This window comes from Rosa chinensis, chromosome 5 (genome assembly GCF_002994745.2).
Source record: "Rosa chinensis cultivar Old Blush chromosome 5, RchiOBHm-V2, whole genome shotgun sequence".
NCBI classification, from domain to species: Eukaryota; Viridiplantae; Streptophyta; class Magnoliopsida; order Rosales; family Rosaceae; genus Rosa; species Rosa chinensis.
In genome coordinates, this window is record NC_037092.1 from 76,082,238 (window position 1) to 76,104,233 (window position 21,996).

The 21,996-nt window shown below is 39.4% G+C and overlaps 2 protein-coding genes and 1 pseudogene across 2 annotated transcripts; all 3 read left to right on the forward strand.

Annotated features, from left to right (window-relative positions):
- Positions 1-3,613: 3,613 nt before the first annotated feature.
- LOC112166707 lies at positions 3,614-5,292 on the forward strand (annotated as a pseudogene).
- Positions 5,293-6,658: 1,366 nt separating this feature from the next.
- On the forward strand, positions 6,659-17,168 carry LOC112166706 (clathrin heavy chain 1). Its single transcript, XM_024303589.2, has 30 exons — positions 6,659-6,872; positions 7,042-7,246; positions 7,490-7,578; positions 7,695-7,773; positions 7,903-8,030; positions 8,615-8,713; positions 8,813-8,921; positions 9,139-9,218; positions 9,308-9,535; positions 9,618-9,683; positions 9,873-9,989; positions 10,156-10,353; positions 10,874-10,990; positions 11,155-11,214; positions 11,364-11,450; positions 11,556-11,639; positions 11,748-11,882; positions 11,970-12,032; positions 12,109-12,213; positions 12,296-12,408; positions 12,509-12,761; positions 12,900-13,036; positions 13,121-13,399; positions 13,488-14,490; positions 14,619-15,104; positions 15,203-15,373; positions 15,454-15,639; positions 15,822-15,944; positions 16,036-16,146; positions 16,550-17,168. Exons 1-30 carry the CDS (start codon positions 6,825-6,827, stop codon positions 16,703-16,705), a joined length of 5,115 nt encoding a protein of 1,704 aa, XP_024159357.1. The 5' UTR covers positions 6,659-6,824; the 3' UTR covers positions 16,706-17,168.
- A 1,057-nt stretch (positions 17,169-18,225) lies between these two features.
- LOC112167265 (ran-binding protein 1 homolog a) lies at positions 18,226-20,614 on the forward strand. The gene is made up of 4 exons (XM_024304267.2): positions 18,226-18,458; positions 18,563-18,714; positions 18,826-18,951; positions 19,995-20,614. Exons 1-4 carry the CDS (start codon positions 18,310-18,312, stop codon positions 20,219-20,221), a joined length of 654 nt encoding a protein of 217 aa, XP_024160035.1. The 5' UTR covers positions 18,226-18,309; the 3' UTR covers positions 20,222-20,614.
- Positions 20,615-21,996: the final 1,382 nt, after the last annotated feature.

Here is a 21,996-nt window from a genome sequence, read left to right on the forward strand (position 1 = left end):
TCTCTCTAACTCTCTCACGAGAGGTTTCTCGTTCACAGCTACCCAACCCTAGCGGCGGCGTTGTACCTACGATCAGACAGGCTGGGCTTGCCTTCTTCTTTGGTCGTCCCTTGAGTGGCGGTGTTCGGTTGCCCCGTGACTCTTTTTCCTTCTCTTCTGGTTTTCTAGTGGCGAAGATTGAATTTGTTGGTGGATCTTCTGCCTACGTTGATGGAGACTTTACTCTTGTTTTGCCGCTCTTTGGTGGGGGTGGTGGTAGGCTTGATACTGATGGCGGCAGAATGATATCTGGATCGACTATCAAGGAGGGTGTTGGTGGATTCGACATTGAAGGCTGGGACTTGGATCAGTGTGTTTTGCAGCAGGTTTTGGGGGTTAGCTGGGCTGCTATGGTCTGGACTTGCTGTGGTGGTCATGTTGCTGGTTATTCTGACTGAAATCTGGCTGGCATCGGCGATGGAGGGAAGGTCGGTAGCAGCAGTTCTACAAGGGCTGAAGACGCGATGCGTGCTAGGTTTCTCACGGGTTGGAGAGTTTGGGCTTCAGGCTGCTGCCTGTGGCTTTGGGCCTCTTTGGTCTCTGGATTTTTATTTTTATTTTAGGTTTGGGCCTGTATTCTTTTTCACGAAAGGATGTTAGGTCTATTTTTTTTTTTTCTGAGTGGGAAAAATCGACAAGATCCTAATAACCTCTTGTTAATTTTATTTGTTTTTTGAGGTTACTTAGTTTCTTGTTTTTGCGCTTAACTGAAAAAGGTGGGTGTGCTAGGGGTGTGTTGCATAGTATGCTTGTGTGAGGGGTGTGTTAGTATAGTATGCTCTATGTAATGGCTTTTTCTGATAGCCCTAACGGGCAAGTCATTATTATACTGCTTGCTGAATTGCATAATAGATGACATTTTCAACTCAAAAAAAAAAAAACTTAGAATCTACTCCAAATAAAAAGAAAACTCATCTTACTAGCGAGATGGTGCTTGACAATGAAATGAAAAATTCCAAATGACATATCACACACACACACACACACATATATATATATATATATATTGAACTAACTCTATCTTTATAACTAACTCCACCAATAATTTCAGTAAACATATGATTTCGTTTATGTCACACATGGGTTCATCGTTAAGATAAGGGACAATAATACGTGAACATCTTTCTCTTCTAAGGTAACTACCAAACTAAAATCCATCTTCATCTCCCATTCTACCACTTCACGTCTTCATCACTCCATTTCCCTTTCTTTCGAGCTATTTCTCTTTGCCTTTTGTGCTTTTCTCTTTGCCTAAAAATAGGCCATGTGGAAGTGCTCACAACCTCACATGAGTCACATCTCTCTTTTCTCTTGCGTCAAAACTTCTCCCAACCCAGAAACCAAAATTATAGGACACGCGGCGAGAACCCACAAGTCCATTGTAATAGGAGAGGAATAGCAAATGCTTAATTAAGTAGCTTAATTTACATTCACATGTGATATTCATCACGAAACTTCTTCCTTAGTCACCAAGAACATTCATCATCGAATTTTCATCGCCTAGCTCCAAAAAAGTGAACACCCAACTCCGTACGTAGATTTTTCCCTTTGTTTTGGAAGCTTAACCAACTTGCCAACCTAATTAAATATATTAGTTCATTACAGTCCATGCGATTATGAAAACCTAATTATAATACTGTCTCTTATTCATGTGAAGTGCCAAAATCTAGAATGTGTTTCATGCTGCCGTGTCTATGATTTCCCAAGAGATAAGAATATCAACATGCATATACTTCTATAACAACTGTCAATATGTACATGTATTAGTTGCAGTACTGATATCTGGAGGAGAATATTTTTGAATAAGATGATAGTTTTATAATTTTCAAAATATTTACACCAAATTTTTACTTAACGTTCGATTATTGAATTTCACGACTTGAAATTAAGAATTTAAATATCTATGAAATAACTTAAATATTTATCAAAATATTTATGATTTGACATTCTTTATAGTTGATCGACACCCAAAATATCTTCATAACTAGCTATCTTCAAAACTAGCTAGCTTAGAAATCATGAACTCAATGCTTATATTTAAAACGTTACTTATTACAACTACCCTTTTCAACTCTCAGCCTAATTAATTATATAATTCTGTCTGTTGGTTTGGACCTCATGATCGACTTCCAAAGAAGAAGTCAGACATGTGAAGTGGCCAAAATCCAGAATGTGTTTCATGTTGGTGTGCCCACGATGATTCTCAAGATACGAATACAGATATATATGCAATTTTTTTTTCGCACAATATAAACTCGTGGCCGCTAATTAATTTCTGCTTATTTTAGTTCACGTTGGTTTTGTTATATATATGTGATGGAGAAGAGCGACGACACGTCGATTCTGTCTCTCTCTCTCACACTAAAAAGGCCACCCACAGGAATCGTGGGCATATCCAGACGTCCAAGGCATCTCATTCTTCTCCTTCTTTCTGCTTCGCTTAACTTGGCGCCGTCCAGTTCTGTTGCGGCCGACGTGGACCAACCGTTTTGCTCGGCGCCATGCATGTGGGCCCCGCCAACAGTAGTTAACCACCTCCTGCTGTGGCCATGACACGCATGTACTGCGGTCACCGGCTCCTTCAAATATACTTGGCAACCGACTTTCCACCGTTTGCTATCATTATCCACTGGCGCCGTCCGCATCAATTGGATCCCAACTCTTTGTGGGGTTTTCCCTTAATTGTGCCTGCCTTTTTACTTCACTTTCACGTTTCAATCATCACTCTCGAGATCTTCCATCTCACAATATTACTATGTTTTGGAGTATAAGGTCTCTTTAAATTTTATTTACTTTTTAAAAAAAAATTTATATTAAATGATTGACGTCACACTAACGTATAATTTGAAATGACTTTGAACTACTCTATCCAATACCAATACATGGGTTGTCCATCACACAAGAATGAAGTATGAGATAGTTTTTTGTATTGCTCATTATGATTCGCAATCACTGAAATTTAACTAAACCTATAACTCGATAATAATATAATTGAATATTGAGATTAGCAATCACAATGATAACTCAAAAATGTAGTAAGTTCATCCACATTTTATTTTTATATGTATAATACACTTTAATTATAAGAAGAACACAACTGAAATCTAATAACATAAACACGAGATTCCAAATTCGACTATGCTAGCCGTTAAGTTTTACTAATTGCGTTCGCGGTTGAATAATCATGCAACCTCATCGATATAAATAATAATTAATCTCGATCTCTATCTTGCTAATTAGCCAGCATGAGTGCCTCACCAACACCATGACAACATTTAAAAAAAAAAGTCAACGAATCAAGGGGTCCTGACCTTGTTGCCCACCAAACCCTAATATGCCTCTGGCCCCCTACCAACAATTTTCCAATTCCCTCCCCCCTCCCAAATTCTCATTTCTTTCGTCCACACACAAGTGTTCCCAGTTGACACCTCTCTTCGCCACCATTACAACCGCATGTTCCCAAAATATTAACCCACAAAACCAACGGCCCCGATCTTCCCCGACTCGGTCATCAGGATGAGGATAAAAGCCAGTATCTTCCTCCCCCAAACTATCCGTTTTATTTTTTGGAAACGACTATCCATATTCTTCTACAGTTCTACGTAAACACGAAGAAGCAAAGAGGTGCAGTGACGTCATCCGCGCCTTTTATCCACTTTGGAAAAATTCCAGGTCACCACGACCCGACCCCTAGTTCCAAACAATTCAACGCTTCGAAGCTTCACGGTTCACACATATATAAATACCCCGCCTCTTCTACTCCAAATTTCACACGCATTTTTTTTCATTTCAAAACAGAAGAAGAAGAAAAGAAAAAATGGAGAATTCTCACTACAGTCAATCCCACACGGCTTCATGGATCAGAGGCAAGTGCGTAGGCAGAGGCGCGTTCGGCACGGTCAATATCGGATTCCGCAAATCGGACGGTGAAGTGTTCGCCGTCAAGTCCGTGGATCTCGCCGCGTGTCTCCCCAGCCAGGCGGAGGCGCTCGAGAACGAAATCCGGATTCTCCGGTCGCTCTCCTCGCCGTACGTCGTGAAGTACCTGAACGACGATCACACGGCGTCGTTTCGGAACTTGCATATGGAGTACTTGCCGGGCGGCACCGCCGGGGACTCTGCTGACGTGGACGAGAGTGTTGTACAGTCGCGGACGTGGTGCGTGGTGTCGGCTCTCAAGTATTTACACTCCCGGGGATTGTTCACTGCGACGTGAAAGGGAGAAATGTTCTGGTGGGGCCCGGTTCGGACCAGGCGAAGCTCGCGGATTTCGGTTCGGCCGTGGATTATATGTCGGGGGACGGGTGTAGGGGAAGAATCTCGCCACGTGGAAGCCCGCTGTGGATGGCGCCGGAGGTGATTAGCGGGGAGTATCAGGGGCCGGAGTCCGACGTGTGGTCGTTGGGGTGCACGGTGATCGAGATGGTCACGGGAAAGCCGGCGTGGGAGGACGAGGGAATGGAGACGCTGAGCCGGATCGGGTTGTCGGGCGGGTTGCCGGAGTTTCCGACCCGGTTGTCCGAAACGGGTCGGGATTTTCTGGACAAGTGTCTGAGGAGAGACCCGGAGGAGAGGTGGAGCTGCGATCAGCTACTGCAGCACCCATTTCTGGCGTCAGTTTCGCCCAATGCGGCGGCGGATTCTTCGCCGCGGTGCGTGCTCGACTGGGTCAACTCGGAGTTCGAAGACGACGAGTACGAAAACGACGAAGAGAGTTGTTCTATTCACGAGGATTCCGCTAAGGAGCGGATTGGTAAATTGGCCTCGAACTCAGGGGTAGATTGGGAATTATCGGACGGGTGGACGGTGGTGCGGGGCGCAGTAGAAGTAGTGGAATCCGGCGCGTTTTCGCGGGAAGAGACGAGTTCGGGATATTCTCATTGTGAAGGGGCATTTTCGGAAGGTGAAAGTTGCGGTGGCGGTGATTTAGTGGAGTGGGCACGTAATGAGTGTGATACGGTTGGCTCAAGTGGTCGTTGGTATGGGCCGTCGGTGATGGAATATTCGGCGGTGGAGAGGAGCGTCGGCAAAGGAAGAAAGTCTTATAATTATTATAGCCGGTGTAGTAATTTGTGTAGAAGCAGATTTTTACTTGCATATTCTTTTGGGGTGAAAATGAATAAATTACTGATTTTTATGAGTTGTTATACTTGTGTTATCTTTGCTTGGAGATATAATAAAGTCGAAATATTACTTGATTTTTCTTGTACTCATGATGTTCTTTTTCGTTTTGGTTGAAAGATCTCGCAAATGGCATTGTGTTAGGTCAGACTCATGATGTCCTTTATACTTCTGGTCCAAGGATCCCATAAATGGCATCAAGCAAGTCTCCTAGTACTAAAATATCCCAAAGAAGGTTGGAAGATCTGGGACGTTTCTGAAGCGTGGAAGGGTTTGAGGGAGACTAGCGACTGTTTCTTGCACAGCAATTGGGATGGGTTGGGTTCGAAAGTGGTTACAAGTTGGTTTGCAAGTGAAATTAGTGTACAATTTAATGAAAATATCTTTTGAGGATAAGCATCAAGAAGACTTTAACTAACAACATTGGGACTTTGGGAGGGAGAGAGGGTGAGATGCAAGTCATATATGACGAATGAGCAGATACCAACTTGTTTTGTTGGGTTAAACCGACTTCTTCTTTCTAGAGCCACGTAAGTTTTGTTGCACAACAATAATCTAGTGTACATGAATGTTCTTTACTTCATGTGATCATGAAAATGAAAAATATAAGTGTAAGTTAAATATTTGCTAAAGAAAAAAAAAAACTCTCTAAACATAGACCAATTTTTAAACATATCCCTATTATTCTTGTAGTCATCTCTTTTTTCTCTCTGCTATGAGAACCAAATAAAAAACTATGCGTGGTTGAATAATCTCATTGTTATATGTTCATGTTTTGGTTATCTTCATCAGATCTAGAATACTACCATTTTAGAGTCACTTGAGCTATTCACTATGCACATAGTTGAATCGTTGGAGATAAAGTCATTCTCATATTTAGCCCTTGTTCTGCAATTGTTTTTTTTGGTTAGATGTAAGAGTACTTATGATGGTGTTGCTTCAATTTGTTCATATGAGCATGATTTAAGTTTATGCATCCTTCAAAGGTTTTGTTGGTTTGAGTTGTGTTGGATTTGATAGGGTTCAATCCTAATGTTGGTGATGTGGATTTAATTTGTTAGTGCAGCTTTTGTCTGTTTTAACCACTTTGGCATTGTTGATGGTAGTGTCACAATGAAGTTGGCATAATAGTATTTGTTGAGCCTTTTCTATAATATTTATTAGTGGTTATGCTGAAATTAGCATATTTGCCTGTTGTCTTTAAGTAATTGAAGTATCTCTAACTCCATTTGACAAAAAATTAAAAAACAGAATTTAGGAATATTGTAAAAATATAGCCTCTGATCTAGTTAGCAGGGTAAGACAAAGAGGAGGTCAACCTTAGCCCAGAAAAAAAGCTTTTAGAAAAGCCCAACTTCTTCCCGTAAAAGCCAATAACAACAGGGACCCATCCACGTTTCTTAAACCGGCCCATGCAACAAAATCAATAACACTCATGCAGGTCCTATATTGGACGTTGACTTATCAAATCGCATTCCCATCATAATTTTTGTGCGCGTAAAAGAAACGAAACCGCAAACGTAGTCAGTGATCTTCCAACAGAAAAAATAGACCCCTCTCTCTCTTCTCTCCTCTCCTCTCTTCTATACTACTAGATCTGCACTCTCTCTCAGAGCTTCGCCAATCGGGTCGGTCCATCCCTTCGAAGCCCCGATCCAGGCGCCATGGCCGCCGCTGCCAATGCCCCCATGACCATGAAAGAGCAGCTCACGGTAACTCTCCGCCCCTCATTTCTGATTCTGAGCCCTAGTTTCCGATTTGACTCAGTGCCTGATTGGATCCGTTGCGTTTCGGAATTGTGAACAACGTGTGATGTGTTTGAGTGATTTGAGAGTGTGATCGTGGCGATGTTTGATTTTGATTTCTGTTTTGGTTTTGCAGCTGCCTAGTATTGGGATTAATCCCCAATTCATTACGTTTACGCATGTGACTATGGAATCGGATAAGTACATTTGCGTTAGGGAGACCTCGCCGCAGAATAGCATCGTGATCGTTGACATGAACATGCCAATGCAGCCGTTGCGACGCCCGATTACTGCTGATTCGGCTTTGATGAATCCTAATTCGAGGATTCTGGCTCTTAAAGGTATGATTTGAATGCAATGCCGGCCTCGGTTTCGTCACTGTGGATTGTGAATCACTGTGGATGTTTTGATGGGAACCTGTTTATCGGAAATGATTGGTTATTGGCATATAGAAAAGCATGATTGAAATGTATTTGTATAGGATATAGATGATATGATTTGTGTTGATTTTATTTTGTTATTATTTTTTTCATTTGTTATTGGTTTGATTGCCTCACTAATGGAGGATGGAATTTAATTTGTAGCTCAAGTGCAAGGAACTACTCAGGATCATTTACAGATATTTAACATTGAACTGAAAACGAAGATGAAATCACATCAGATGCCTGAGCAGGTGATGATCTTGCCCCACTATAGGGAATTCAAAAATGTTGAATATGATGCTAACTATCTGTTTGATTTTACTAACTTTTTTCTTTACTTCTTTTTTTCTCCCTTTGTTATTTCCAGATCGTGTTTTGGAAGTGGGTCACTCCTAAGATGCTGGGGATGGTCACACAGACCTCAGTGTACCACTGGTTAATTGACGGTAAGACATCTTCACATTTCCTGAATTGTGTGTGTGTGTATGTTTTTTTTTTCTCTTCCTTCTCTTTATTAGCTCAAATATTCATATTCGATTGTTATTGTCCATCTCTAAAATGTATCATATTTTTAGGGGAGTCTGAGCCAACAAAGGTGTTTGAGCGTACAGCTAATTTAGCAAATAATCAAATTATCAACTACCGTTGTGATCCCTCTGAAAAGTGGTTGGTCTTAATTGGAATTGCTCCTGGTTCTCCTGAGGTTAGTGTTACATAGTTTGTTGAAGTTTCTGTAATCAAGTTAATAGTTGTTTAAGAAATGTTTAGAAGAGTGGTTAAAATTGTGTGCTCTTATCCACCATAAAAGAATGTTGTGCTCTTTTCACCATTAAAAAAATGTTGTGCACTTATGTGGACTTAGATAAGATGTGCGATCCAAGTATTATGAATCAGTCTTTCTATCTTTCATTTTTTGTTTGATTATAATAAAAGATTGCACTGTGATGTGCACACTTGGAGTATGCAATTCATATCTTTGCTGGATAAAATATTCTTTCTTTAACTGTTCACTCGTGAAGCAATCAGATCAGTGTTCTCTGAGGAAGATGCCTATTAGAGAGCAGAGTACATTTACTTTACTTCTTTGTGTATCTATCTTTAAGTCATGGAAAATTGTGAAATGCTTATTTAAGAGAAGAATTTGTCTACTTTATTTCTTCTTGTATGTAGTAACCATTGTTCATTGAACATTTTGTCTTCTGTAACGTTAGCAGTATTAATTGTGGTTTACCAGGTTTTATGTCATCTTTGACAACTAACGCTGCTTTTACCAAAAACTAATTGTAGAGGCCACAACTGGTTAAAGGAAACATGCAGCTTTTCTCTGTGGAGCAGCAACGTAGTCAGGCTCTTGAAGCACATGCTGCATCGTTTGCCCCATTTAAAGTGCGGTTCTTTTATTCCTACCCAATTTCTCTTGAGATTTAGTGATAGAGTTACTGCTGTACTGTTTCAAATTCTTACTCGTATATATTTTGCATACAGGTTGCAGGGAACGAGAACCCTTCAATTCTTATCTGCTTTGCTGCAAAGTCCTCCAACGCTGGACAAGTTACATCAAAGTTGCATGTTATTGAGCTTGGTGCCCAGCCAGGTTCAGTGGTTATTCATTGGCATCTCTTTTTGAATATATGAGAATATGCTTACACAGACCACATATGTATTAGCTTTTATTTTTCAGTATGAGAAAAGAGGTTTCCTCAGTACATGGAATTCCTTGCGAGCTTTTCTAAAGCTTATTAATCTGTTACATGCTTATTTTTGCTTGAGGATTTACATCTGGAACTGATCTACTGTAAATGGTTCATCAGGAAAACCATCATATACTAAGAAGCAAGCAGATCTATTCTTTCCTCCGGATTTTGCTGATGACTTTCCCGTGTCAATGCAGGTCTTAAGCTAATTGCTTTAGTTTGTTCCATACACATTCAATATCAATATCAATTACAATACTTCAATATTTTTATTTTGGAATTTCAGATATCAGAAAAGTATGGGTTGATATATGTTATTACAAAGCTTGGACTACTGTTTGTATATGACCTAGAGACAGCAACTGCAGTTTATAGAAATCGAATCAGTCCGGATCCTATATTTTTGACAGCTGAAGCTTCATCTGTTGGAGGTTTTTATGCAGTCAACAGGCGTGGTCAGGTGTTACTTGCCACTGTAAATGAACAAACAATTGTACCTTTTGTTAGTGGTCAGGTATGCCTTCGAATCAATTTGTACTTTTGGCTACTGGAAAAAAGAAAAGATTCTGGTTAAATTGTTGTTTGGTGATTTACAGTTAAACAATTTGGGACTCGCAGTTAGTCTTGCCAGAAGAGGAAATCTTCCTGGTGCTGAAGACTTGGTAAGAATTGCAGTTAATTTTACTATATATTAGCACTTTAATCTTAATTAATTATGGTCACAACAAACACTTTAAGAGATCATAATATTATTAATCACAACAAACACTAGATTTTATGGACTAGGAGTCCCATCTCACGAGTGCACTTGGTGATAACTTAATACTACATTGTGTGGATGTCTTGCTCAGGTTGTCCAGCGGTTCCAAGAATTGTTTTCTCAGACAAAATATAAGGAGGCTGCAGAGCTTGCTGCAGATTCTCCAATGGGAGTACTCCGTACACCTGAAACTGTTGCTAAATTTCAGGTACAGGGTTTTAATATTGCGTCTTATATGCATATATTTCTTCTGTTGTAAGTTCATGTGCTTCTCCGTGGGTCTCCTTTAGATGACTTTTGGAACATTGTTCTTCATTTATAAGATGTGCAATCTTTGTAGCAGGAACTAATTTGCTCATCTAATTTTGTTGCAGGGTGTTCCTGTGCAAGCTGGGCAAACACCACCATTGTTGCAGTACTTTGGAACTTTGTTAACTAAAGGGAAACTCAACGCTTTTGAATCATTGGAACTGTCACGTTTGGTTGTAAATCAAAATAAAAAGAATCTTTTGGAGAATTGGCTAGCGGAGGACAAGCTTGAATGTAGCGAAGAGCTAGGAGATCTTGTGAAGGTTTGATATGAAACTTAAAAAATCTGTCTTTGGAAATGATCCTATAGTCTGTACAAAAGTTAGGTTTCAATATTTGACTTAATATATTGCATCTGAATTGGGTTATAATTTGTTAACTTTCTAGGAGAGAAGAAATCAATTTGTACCCTGCTCTTCTGAACTTAATTGATTTAAAATTCAGTACATAATTTTACATTGCAAAGAAAGAAACACTTTGAGAAATGCGTTTGAGCTTGGAGCTTGGAGCTTGGAGATCTACGAAGGTTTGATGTGGAAGTATAAATGACCCTGCAGCAAGTAAAGAACTTAGATTTCACTAACTTTTGTCCCCGAAATGAGTTAAAATGTGTAATATCTCGACAAATCATGTTAGACAGCTCTTACTTTTATTTAACAATTGCCTGTTTGAGTTTTTTCAGCTTATTTATCTTTCATTTCCAATATTATTGTACTATTGTATTGTTTTTTTGTTTGTTTTTGTTTTGGTAAATCTAATGTTAAACATATTTTTTCTATGCAGACAGTGGATAATGACCTTGCTTTGAAAATATACATCAAAGCCAGGGCAACTCCAAAAGTTGTTGCAGCCTTTGCTGAGAGAAGGGAATTTGACAAGATTTTAATATACTCAAAACAGGTTACATGGATTTGCTTGTCTTTGATAGACACTAGGATCTTTATGGCACACATTTACTGTTGAGCCACTTTTTCTATAATGATTGTAATAATTGTAATATCTTGACAATGATATAATGGCTCTTACTGATGTATTTTACCATTACGATTTTTTCATTATCACAGGTTGGATATACACCTGATTATATGTTCCTTCTGCAAACAATTTTGCGGACAGATGCCCAGGTATGTGCATTCTTGAAGAATAATTTATGTTTTTTCCTTGCATTAGTCTTGTTACTGCGTGAGCTCATAGCTATTATCTTCTTGAAAACTTTGTTGGTATGAGTTAATGTAAATTGTCTGGTAATGAAAAAACTACATCTTGATGGCAGGGGGCGGTCAATTTTGCACTAATGATGTCTCAAATGGAAGGAGGTTGCCCTATTGACTACAATACCATTACTGATCTGTTCCTTCAGGTTTGCGTTGATAGATACTTTCATGCCCTCTTAACATTTCCAGTCTATTGACATCTCCTATTCATTGTACATTTAAAATGAAGAGTATGAGTTCTCGTTTTTCAGAGGAATTTGATTCGTGAGGCAACAGCCTTTTTGTTGGATGTGCTGAAGCCGAATCTACCTGAGCATGCCCACCTTCAGACAAAGGTTCTCATATTTTTTCCCCTTACTTAAACTTTGATTTTTTTTTTTTTTTGTTTAACAAATACATCTATATTTTTTTTTTATCTATTCCTTTACATATACTTTGTTCAGGTTTTGGAAATCAATCTAGTGACTTTTCCCAATGTTGCGGATGCTATATTGGCCAATGGTATGTTCAGTCATTATGACCGCCCCCGCATTGGTCAGCTCTGTGAAAAAGCTGGTTTGTATTTGCGTGCCTTACAGGTATGGTACTTGTTGTATTCTATGAAACAGATTCCTTAGTAGATATGATAAATGTTCCGTGGACTAAATAGAATGTCGAACGTGCAGCATTATACCGAGTTACCTGATATTAAAAGAGTCATTGTGAACACTCATGCAATTGACCCTCAGGTAGGCAGTTAAATGTCCATATAACTTTGACCTATGTGAAAGCCATATAATTTTTTAACTACAAGGTACATTGTAGGCTCTTGTTGAGTTCTTCGGGACTCTTTCCATAGAATGGGCTCTTGAGTGCATGAAAGATCTTCTACTGGTCAATCTTAGGGGCAATCTTCAGATTATTGTGCAGGTAATTAGTTCATTTAGTATTTGACCAGTTGTCGCTCATCATAGTTTATAATATGGAGTCTTAACTGACTATCTTTGTGCAGACTGCCAAAGAGTATTCCGAGCAACTGGGTGTAGATAAATGTATAAAGTTGTTTGAGCAGTTCAAGTCCTATGAGGGGTTGTACTTTTTCTTAGGCTCATACTTGAGCTCCAGGTATCTGTTTCTTATTAGTGTAAGAGGAGTTTTTTGCCGAATGAGGGCTGTAAATGTATTGTTCTTTTTTCCCTCTCATTTATTCATTATTTCTGGACAGTGAGGATCCCGATATCCACTTTAAGTATATTGAAGCAGCTGCAAAAACTGGACAGATTAAGGAGGTGGAGCGAGTGACTCGTGAATCTAATTTTTATGATGCTGAGAAGGCTAAGAACTTTCTGATGGAAGCAAAGCTTCCAGATGCGCGTCCCCTAATTAATGTCTGTGATCGTTTTGGCTTTGTTCCTGATCTCACTCATTACCTATATACGAACAATATGCTTCGTTACATTGAAGGTTACGTCCAAAAGGTAATCATACTTTTGAGGCTCTATGTCCATTTTGTTTTTCAATTGCAGGCTTCCCCCCTTCTCCTGTTAAAAATATTATGCTGTCATGTTTTGGTGAACTTGAACAATAAGCGTTATTGCACTTGTATGGCTTGATAGGTCAATCCAGGAAATGCTCCTTTAGTTGTTGGGCAGCTTTTGGATGATGAATGTCCTGAAGATTTCATCAAAGGACTTATTCTATCAGTTCGTTCTCTTCTACCAGTCGAGCCCCTTGTTGATGAATGTGAAAAGAGGTGAAGTTTTCTTTTCATGGACCACTCTTGCCTTCATTATCAAATCAAATCAATTCTTATTCTTATTCTTATTTTCATTGGCAGGAATCGTCTTCGCCTGCTCACTCAGTTCTTGGAGCATCTTGTGAGTGAAGGAAGCCAAGATGTACATGTTCATAATGCTCTTGGTAAAATCATCATAGATAGTGGCAACAATCCAGAGCATTTTCTCACAACTAACCCATATTATGATTCTCGCGTTGTGGGTAAATATTGTGAAAAAAGAGATCCCACCCTTGCTGTTGTTGCTTACCGTAGAGGGCAATGTGATGATGAACTTGTTAATGTAACAAATAAGAATTCATTATTCAAACTCCAGGCCAGGTTTGTGCATCTGTTTCCTACTAAGATGTTGGATTATGAATTACCAGTGTGGTTCTCTAATGCTATTGTTTTGATATATGTGTATCAGATATGTTGTGGAAAGAATGGATGATGACCTCTGGGCTAAGGTCCTTGATCCTGAAAATGAGTATAGAAGGCAGCTAATTGATCAAGTTGTCTCTACTGCTTTGCCTGAAAGCAAGAGCCCTGAGCAGGTTTCAGCAACTGTTAAAGCGTTTATGACTGCGGACCTTCCACATGAGTTGATTGAGCTTCTTGAAAAGATAGTGCTCCAAAATTCAGCTTTTAGTGGGAACTTCAATCTACAGAATCTGTTGATCTTGACTGCAATTAAGGCTGATCCATCCAGAGTCATGGATTATATCAATAGATTAGACAACTTTGATGGGCCTGCGGTTGGAGTAATGGCTGTAGAAGCCCAACTCTATGAGGAAGCATTTGCAATCTTTAAGAAGTTCAATTTGAATGTTGATGCTGTCAATGTTCTGTTGGATAACATTCAGAGCATTGACCGTGCCGTAGAGTTTGCATTCCGGGTTGAAGAAGATGCTGTTTGGAGCCAGGTTGCCAAGGCCCAACTACGAGAGGGGCTTGTGAGTGATGCTATTGAGTCATTCATTCGTGCTGATGATGCCACCCAGTTTTTGGATGTCATACGTGCTGCTCAGGATGCAGATGTGTATCATGACTTGGTAAGGTACCTTCTGATGGTTAGGCAGAAGGTGAAAGAGCCCAAGGTAGACAGTGAACTCATTTATGCATATGCTAAGATTGATCGACTTGGTGACATTGAAGAGTTCATTCTTATGCCAAATGTTGCTAATCTCCCAAATGTTGGGGATCGCCTGTATGATGAAGAACTATATGAAGCAGCCAAGATCATATTTGCATTTATTTCTAATTGGGCCAAGCTGGCGTGTACTCTAGTGAAGCTCAAGCAGTTTCAAGGTGCTGTTGATGCCGCCCGGAAAGCTAACAGCTCAAAAACTTGGAAGGAAGTTTGCTTTGCATGTGTTGATGCTGAGGAATTCCGGTTGGCTCAAATTTGTGGACTCAACATCATCATCCAGGTAGGATTCTTGTATGCTGTACTATATATTTCACTTTTGCCAGTTCATCGACTTATATCTGATGCTTTGTTTATAAGATAATTGGAGCAATGTATTTAATTCTCCACATCCTGCATGTTTTATTTTAGGTGGATGATTTGGAAGAGGTCAGTGAGTTTTACCAGAACAGGGGTTGCTTTAATGAGCTCATTAATCTTATGGAGAGTGGACTAGGATTGGAACGTGCACATATGGGCATCTTTACTGAATTAGGAGTTCTATATGCAAGATACCGTCCTGAGAAGCTTATGGAGCACATTAAACTGTTTTCTACTCGTCTCAACATTCCCAAACTTATACGAGCTTGTGATGAACAGCAGCACTGGAAGGAATTAACATACTTATATATACAATACGATGAATTTGATAATGCTGCAACCACCATAATGAACCACTCCCCAGAAGCATGGGAACACATGCAATTCAAGGATGTGATAGTCAAAGTTGCAAGTGTTGAGCTTTACTATAGGGCTGTGCACTTTTACTTAGAAGAACATCCTGATATTATCAATGATGTTCTAAATGTGCTTGCGCTTCGTGTGGATCATACCCGAGTGGTGGATATAATGCGAAAGGTTTGCTTCTATCTTACCATGCTATTAGTACTAGTTTTTTGCTATGACATTTCTCTTCTATTAGGGGTTTTATATTTTTTCAATGGTTTGTGTTTTAGGCTGGTCACATCCGTCTGGTAAAGCCATACATGGTTGCAGTCCAGAGCAACAATGTAACAGCTGTAAATGAAGCTCTAAATGAAATATATATTGAGGAGGAAGACTATGACAGACTTCGTGAATCTATAGATTTGCATGATAGCTTTGACCAGATAGGTCTTGCACAAAAGGTGAGGTTGAAGGTTCTCATTAATTAAAATTATTTTGCTTAGAACTTGTATTTATTAATGTTAATGATTTATCTGAGCAGCTTGAGAAACATGAGCTTCTTGAGATGAGACGTGTTGCTGCCTACATTTATAAGAAAGCTGGAAGATGGAAGCAATCCATTGCATTGTCAAAGAAAGACAAACATTACAAAGACGCCATGGAGACATGCTCACAGTCTGGTGATCATGAACTTTCAGAGGAATTGCTTGTCTATTTCATCGAGCAGGTTTGTGTTCTTTGTATGCATTGAGAGCTCATGCATGTCAAATAAAGCAAGGAGATGTCTGCTTAAAATGCTCAGTTGTTTTTTTCTCTTCCATTCCCACACATTAAAGGGAAGCGAGTCTATTTGTAAGAATTATGCTAGAAGCGGTTTTGTAATCATCTTCTTATCTGATGTGTTTGCAGGGAAAGAAAGAATGTTTCGCATCGTGTCTCTTTGTTTGTTATGATTTAATCCGGCCAGATGTTGCTCTTGAGCTGGCATGGATGAACAATATAATTGACTTTGCATTCCCATATATCCTGCAGGTAATTTTTGGTTTTATTTTTATCTCTGGTTTCCTCGTGCACTGATATTTTTTGTCAATTGTCCCTCATTTGACCTCCCTTCCTCTCTCAGTTTATTCGTGAGTACACAGGCAAGGTTGATGAACTTGTCAAAGACAAAATTGAGACTCAGAAAGAGGTGAAAGCCAAAGAGCAAGAGGAGAAGGAATTGGTTGCTAAGCAGGTATTGCTAGTTGCTTTATCCTTTTGTATCATTGATGGCCTTTATCATACATTTGTTGTCTCCAAGAACTATAATTCGTCTGCAAGACTGCTTGGTTTTTAGTAGGCCATCATTTCTTATAAATATCACTTGTAATCGAGTTCTTATCTTGTCAAACACACACAAATATATAAAGTAACCAACAAGTGTGGTTTGCTTGTTTTTACCTATGCAACTTTGCATGCTCGAAAGCTACTTTGCAGGTCTCAACATAAGTACAAGAATGGTTTATCAGTCTAATTCGATTCACATTCAGTAAATATGGAATATTGACTTCCGGTTTGTTTATTAACATTTTTTTCCTTGTAGAGCTAGACTATTAGAAAATAAAAAGAAAGTAAGTTAACTTCTGTGTAATCTGCAGAACATGTATGCTCAGTTGCTGCCTGCTTTGCCTGCACCTCCGGGAATGGGTGGAGGTTACGCTCCACCTCCAATGCCACCAATGCCACAGATGGGTGGGATGGGGATGCCTCCAATGCCACCTTTCGGAATGCCACAAATGGGCCCTTCCTATTGATATCTGCGTCCTTAAAATTTTGTCTGTTGTAACAGCTTCTACAGGGTGAAGCTACCAGAGATTTGATTCCACATTTCGTCTAGGGTTGAGCCAAGTATTCTCCCACTTTCTTGGCAGAAAATTCATCTAATGGAGCATAATCATTTTTTTTTTAAAATTTTTAGTCATGATATCAAATTCTTTTCGCTTGGTTGTCAAGTCTGAGCTGAGTAGGTGTTGTTTCAGTTGTCTCTGTTTCCCCTAGGATGGCAATCGAGCCTTCTCCTGCAATTGGCTTGGCTTCTAGCTACTTTACTTGTATAGGTTCATTCTTAAACCTTAATTTCAGTAGTGTTAAGAGACATTTAGTGGAATTTTGTACTAATGTCTTCCCCTTGATATAAAACAAATTGCTGTAGTTTACTATGGAAAATTACCCTTGCTCCTACTGAAATTCAAAATCTGGTTGCATGTCATTAATACATCCTCTTTACCTCATCATTGATGGAAAATTTCTATTTTATTTTATTGGTAAAAATAGAAATTTGGGGGCAAGTTATATGATGCAGTGAGTTATTACGATGGTAAAAGGCCCTCATAATTTAGTTTTTGTTTTTTGATGCACATTATTGCATCAGGATTTTGCACAATTTAAAAAGAAGTCCACCGAAGAACAGTTGGAAGATAGTGGGCGCTTTTCCCCTTGACACCTTCATCAGCGCTGCAACTTGCAAGTATGGATGGTTGGATCAAAACTTTTTGAGAAACTTTTTTGAATGTAAACTAAATAGCCAACTAGAGCATTTAGTTGAGCCACTGGAATGAAAAATTTCTTTATATTTGTTCTTCAAATATTATAGTATAGCACAGTATGGGGCACCTAGGAGAAGAAAGTTTGGTTTGATGTATGAAATTGGTCATGCACAATTTGCCCCAAACCCATTTATCTAGTTCTTCCCCTCTTAATTTTTAAATTATAACATTTTTTTTTCAATTAAATAAACTTTTTACATTTTTTAATGGATATATCTTTTTAGGCGATTGTGTTTTTGAGGTGCTTTCAAGTTTAGTCAATATCTTTGACATTTTAACCATTTTGTCTTCGGTAACTTCAAGCTTCTGAGCTGTTTTTCAACCGCCATACTTTTCCACCATTCCTTCACAATTACATCAACAATTACACTCGTCAGACATATTTTAGAATTCAATTGAGTTCTCATTCGTTTGTTTATGGGATTTTGATCAACTCTGTACAAAAAACTCAATTGAAAATTGATTTATCATACTAGATGAGTGTATTAAAGAACAACCGGACCCTAAAGTCTAAAGAAACTTCTTTCAACATATGGGCGTTGTTATAATAATTTTGCATATTAGTAATTAGATTGCAAAATTATTATTGTAATTTTATGTTTGAAAAAAGGGGAAAAAAAACGAAAAAAAAAAAAAAACACTAGGGTTTATTTTTGATGGGGAGTTTCAAGCTCGTAAACCTTACGCTGGCTCACTCCAATAGTGCTAGTATATAAAAACCCTGAAACCCTGATTGCAGTTTTCCCCTCATTGTCGCACGCCCTTCTCTCTATCTACTACTTCCTACTCTCCACTACTCTCACTCTCCAACCATGTCGACCGCCGACGCCGAGCACAGAGAAGAAGAGGAGCCTCTCGCCGGAGATGACGAGGACACCGGAGCCCAGGTCGCCCCGATCGTCAGGCTCGAGGAGGTCGCCGTCACTACCGGTGAAGAGAACGAAGATGCTGTCCTCGATCTGTACGTTTCTCTTGCTCCGATTCATTTCGCATTTGAATTCTAGGGTTTTTCTGGTTTTGGTAAACCTAGGGTTTGGGTTTTTGATCGGATCTATCTGTTTGTAGGAAAGCTAAGCTGTACCGATTTGATAAGGATGGGAATCAGTGGAAAGAGCGAGGTGCTGGCACTGTGAAGCTTCTGAAGCACAAGGAGTCCGGCAAGGTTCGCCTTGTTATGAGGCAGTCTAAAACCCTAAAGATCTGCGCCAATCATCTTGGTTAGTATTGAATAGATTGTGTATAGAAAAAGAACAAGTGTTTTCTTTTGTGTTTAGGGTTTTGATTTTGTTTTTGTTTTGTGTGTGCTGTTTTGGTGTTGTTGCTTGCAGTTCTGCCTAAGATGACGGTTCAGGAGCACGCCGGGAATGAGAAGTCATGTGTGTGGCACGCTACTGACTTTGCTGATGGTGAATTGAAGGAAGAGCTTTTCTGCATTAGATTCGCTTCGATTGAGAGTGAGTTTCCTTTGATCTACTTTACCTTTTCGCATCAATTTGCTGCCTGAAATTGCTATTGGGATACTAGAATATTTGCTATTGTGTTGTCATGTTGCCGATGACTTTTGGGAAGTTACTTAGAGCTCATTTGATGTGATGCATGTTTTAATGTGCTCTGTAATTCTCTAGTAATGCTGCTTCATAAAGTTCACATCATTTACTGCATTGAGATATTGTGTACTTTGTAAACTTCATGATTGATTAGGCTCTTATGTGAGATTTTTACTGTTTCCAAAGTACATCACCCTTCTAAATTCTGATGTTGCACAGATCAAGTGTTTATACATGTCTTGTTGATGTAGCTCTGCTCAATTGGTTTGTCATAGATTTTGTATGTTTGTTCCTTGATTCAGTGACATTTTATGCAGTACAGGGTTAGTTTTGATAGATAGTTGTTTACAGGGATTGTTGTTGGCAGGAAAAAAACCTAGAGTTTAAAATTTTGAATTCTTGCTGAATGTTGATTCTTATGTGGCATGTAGCTAGAGCATTATTTTCTGCAGTCTTATGTTTCTCTATACGCACAACCTTATCTATTGGGGTCTCATGGTTTAAGTTCTAAAAATCAATTGTGTGTCATATTTTTTCCTTGTCATTGGAGAAGTCAGTAACCATAATACTGCACTGAAGATAGAAGATAGGTTCCTGTGTCGTATGTTTATGTTGGTTTGAGTAACTCAGCTTCTCTGAGCATGCTAGATCCGATCATATCATCTTTAAAATCTGGTGGTGGCATTCCTAAAATCAAAGATGCCTTCCTTCTGAATGTATCAGAATCAAGATCCAGCTTTAAACTTTGATTTTTTTTTTTTTTTTTTGGGTATAAACCTCTGACTATTTAGTTATATCCTCTGCATTATATTAACTCTTGAGAAAAACCGGTTGCTTCGACAATTTTTAGTTAGGTTATCCTAGATACAGTTCAATTGCTCTACAATTTTCATGTACACTTGGTGTGTGCTTTTTATTGATGATGTTTGGCCGTTCTTTTTCTGTATCAGATAACAGGTTGTTCATGGAAAAGTTCCAGGAAGTTGCTGAGTCCCAAGAGCCTGAAGAAGAAAATGAAGATGCTAGTGCAGCTGCTGGGCTTCTCGAGAATTTGAAGGTTGAGGAGAAAGAGACTAAGACCGAAAAGAAAGATGAGGAAGCGGCACCTGCTGAAGTCAAGGAGGAGGAGAAGGACAGTAAGAGTGATAAGGCTGGAGAATCCACTTCCTCAACTTGAATATAGGTGTTTTGTTATATCCATATATATACTTGAGATCCTGATGAGGTTAGTTTGGCTGGCTACTGTTTTGCGTCAAAGTCTTGGGATAATTCAAGGTGGTGGTGAAGTTGAGTCATTGTTTATGGGCTCAATGCTGTGTGTCTTTTCAGAGTCTGGTTTGTTGTCAAGAGTCTCTCCCTAGAGTTTTCCCATATTGGGAGTAAGTTGCAGGTCAGCGAAAATTACTTGTTATTTATAAACAGAGGAGCTTTTGTTTGGATATAAATTCTTGATTTGTTCACGGTCTTGGTTAGTTTTATGAGCAGTGTGGTTCTATTGCTTATTGCAATGAATCACATGTTGCATCTGCCAGAACAAAGTTGTCTTTTCTGGCAGAAGCATTTCGGTTGTTATATTGTGTTGAACTTCAAAGTGGTGAAGGTCCTGGCTTTCTTGATACCCCAATGTGCATTCTATTACTTGATGGGGAGTGCTAGGCACTCACTCACCTTGAGTGTGGATGAGCCACACTCACTCTCAGCTTGCCAAGTGAATGGAAGAAAAACACATAGAAATTTGATTTTTTTATTTCCCTTCTTACCCTCATTAAATTAAAAAAGAAATAAAAAATTCTTTTAATCTTCTCTCTCTCTCCCCCTTGTCATTCTCTTCGTCCTCCTCCTCCACGTCTGCCAGATGGTTCTTAGCCCAAGCGCGCCCCTAGCCGCCGCCGCCGCGCCATGGTCGTCTCTCACCGTGTCCTTGACCCCAACAACTTCCGTCATTTCCACACTTTCACCTTTCAACCCCACTACCAACAATCTCACCTCACAAATCTGAAGAGAAGCAATTTCAATTATTCATTGATTTAAATTTTAAAATCATTTGAAATTATTCATCCAGTTCCTCTCCCCCACTTCTCCGCCATGCGCACCACCGCCGCCTTAGTCCACGATACCCATCCTGTTTTTCTCCCCTGACCTTCATTTTCCTTAGCAGCACCTCCCTTTGGGTCAAGTTCGACCCAATCTTGAATCGGAACGCTGTGGTTGCTTGGTCAAGTTCGACCCAATCTTGAATCGGAACGCTGTGGTTGCTTGGGGAAGCCACAGGAATTGGCGGACACCGTCGATGGAGAAGATTTACTTCGCGGCAAGGGGGCACGAAGGGAGAGTTGGTGGCCGGCAGAGGCATTGACAGGCATGGTGCGCGGAATGGAATTGTAGGCTGTGGTGGCGTGGGAGAGGGCGGCCGGAAGGGAGCAGAGGAGGAGGATTGGATTCATGGTGAGAACTGAGAAGGAAAGGGGAAATATAATTAAAATTAGTTTTTTCATTGTATTAATTTCTCTTTTAATTTAATGAGGGTAAGAAGAGAAATAAAAAAGTCAAATTTTTATGTGTTTTTCTTCTTGTCACTTGCAAGCTGAGAGTGAGTGTGGCTCATCCACACTCAAGGTGAGTGTATGCCTAGCACTCCCCAAACAGCAAGGAGTTTATAAAAAGAAAATGTGGCTTTCACCTTTTTTGTATTTTTACTTCAACAGACTCGAACTTTCATTAGAAAGAAGAAGAGCCCCAGTATTTTAGTGATTTGAAAAGACGAAAACTGACCCACATACGTCTGAGTACCTAAATCAAATACAAGACTTTGCATGAAAAGAATCCTAGTCCTGGCCTAGAGGACGACTCAGATGAGCTGTCTATATGCCGCTTCTTTATGCATTGCTGCTTTAAAACTTCTCCCGAAAAATTGGATACACAGCGCGTAGCTTTTACACTATTCATGCTTCC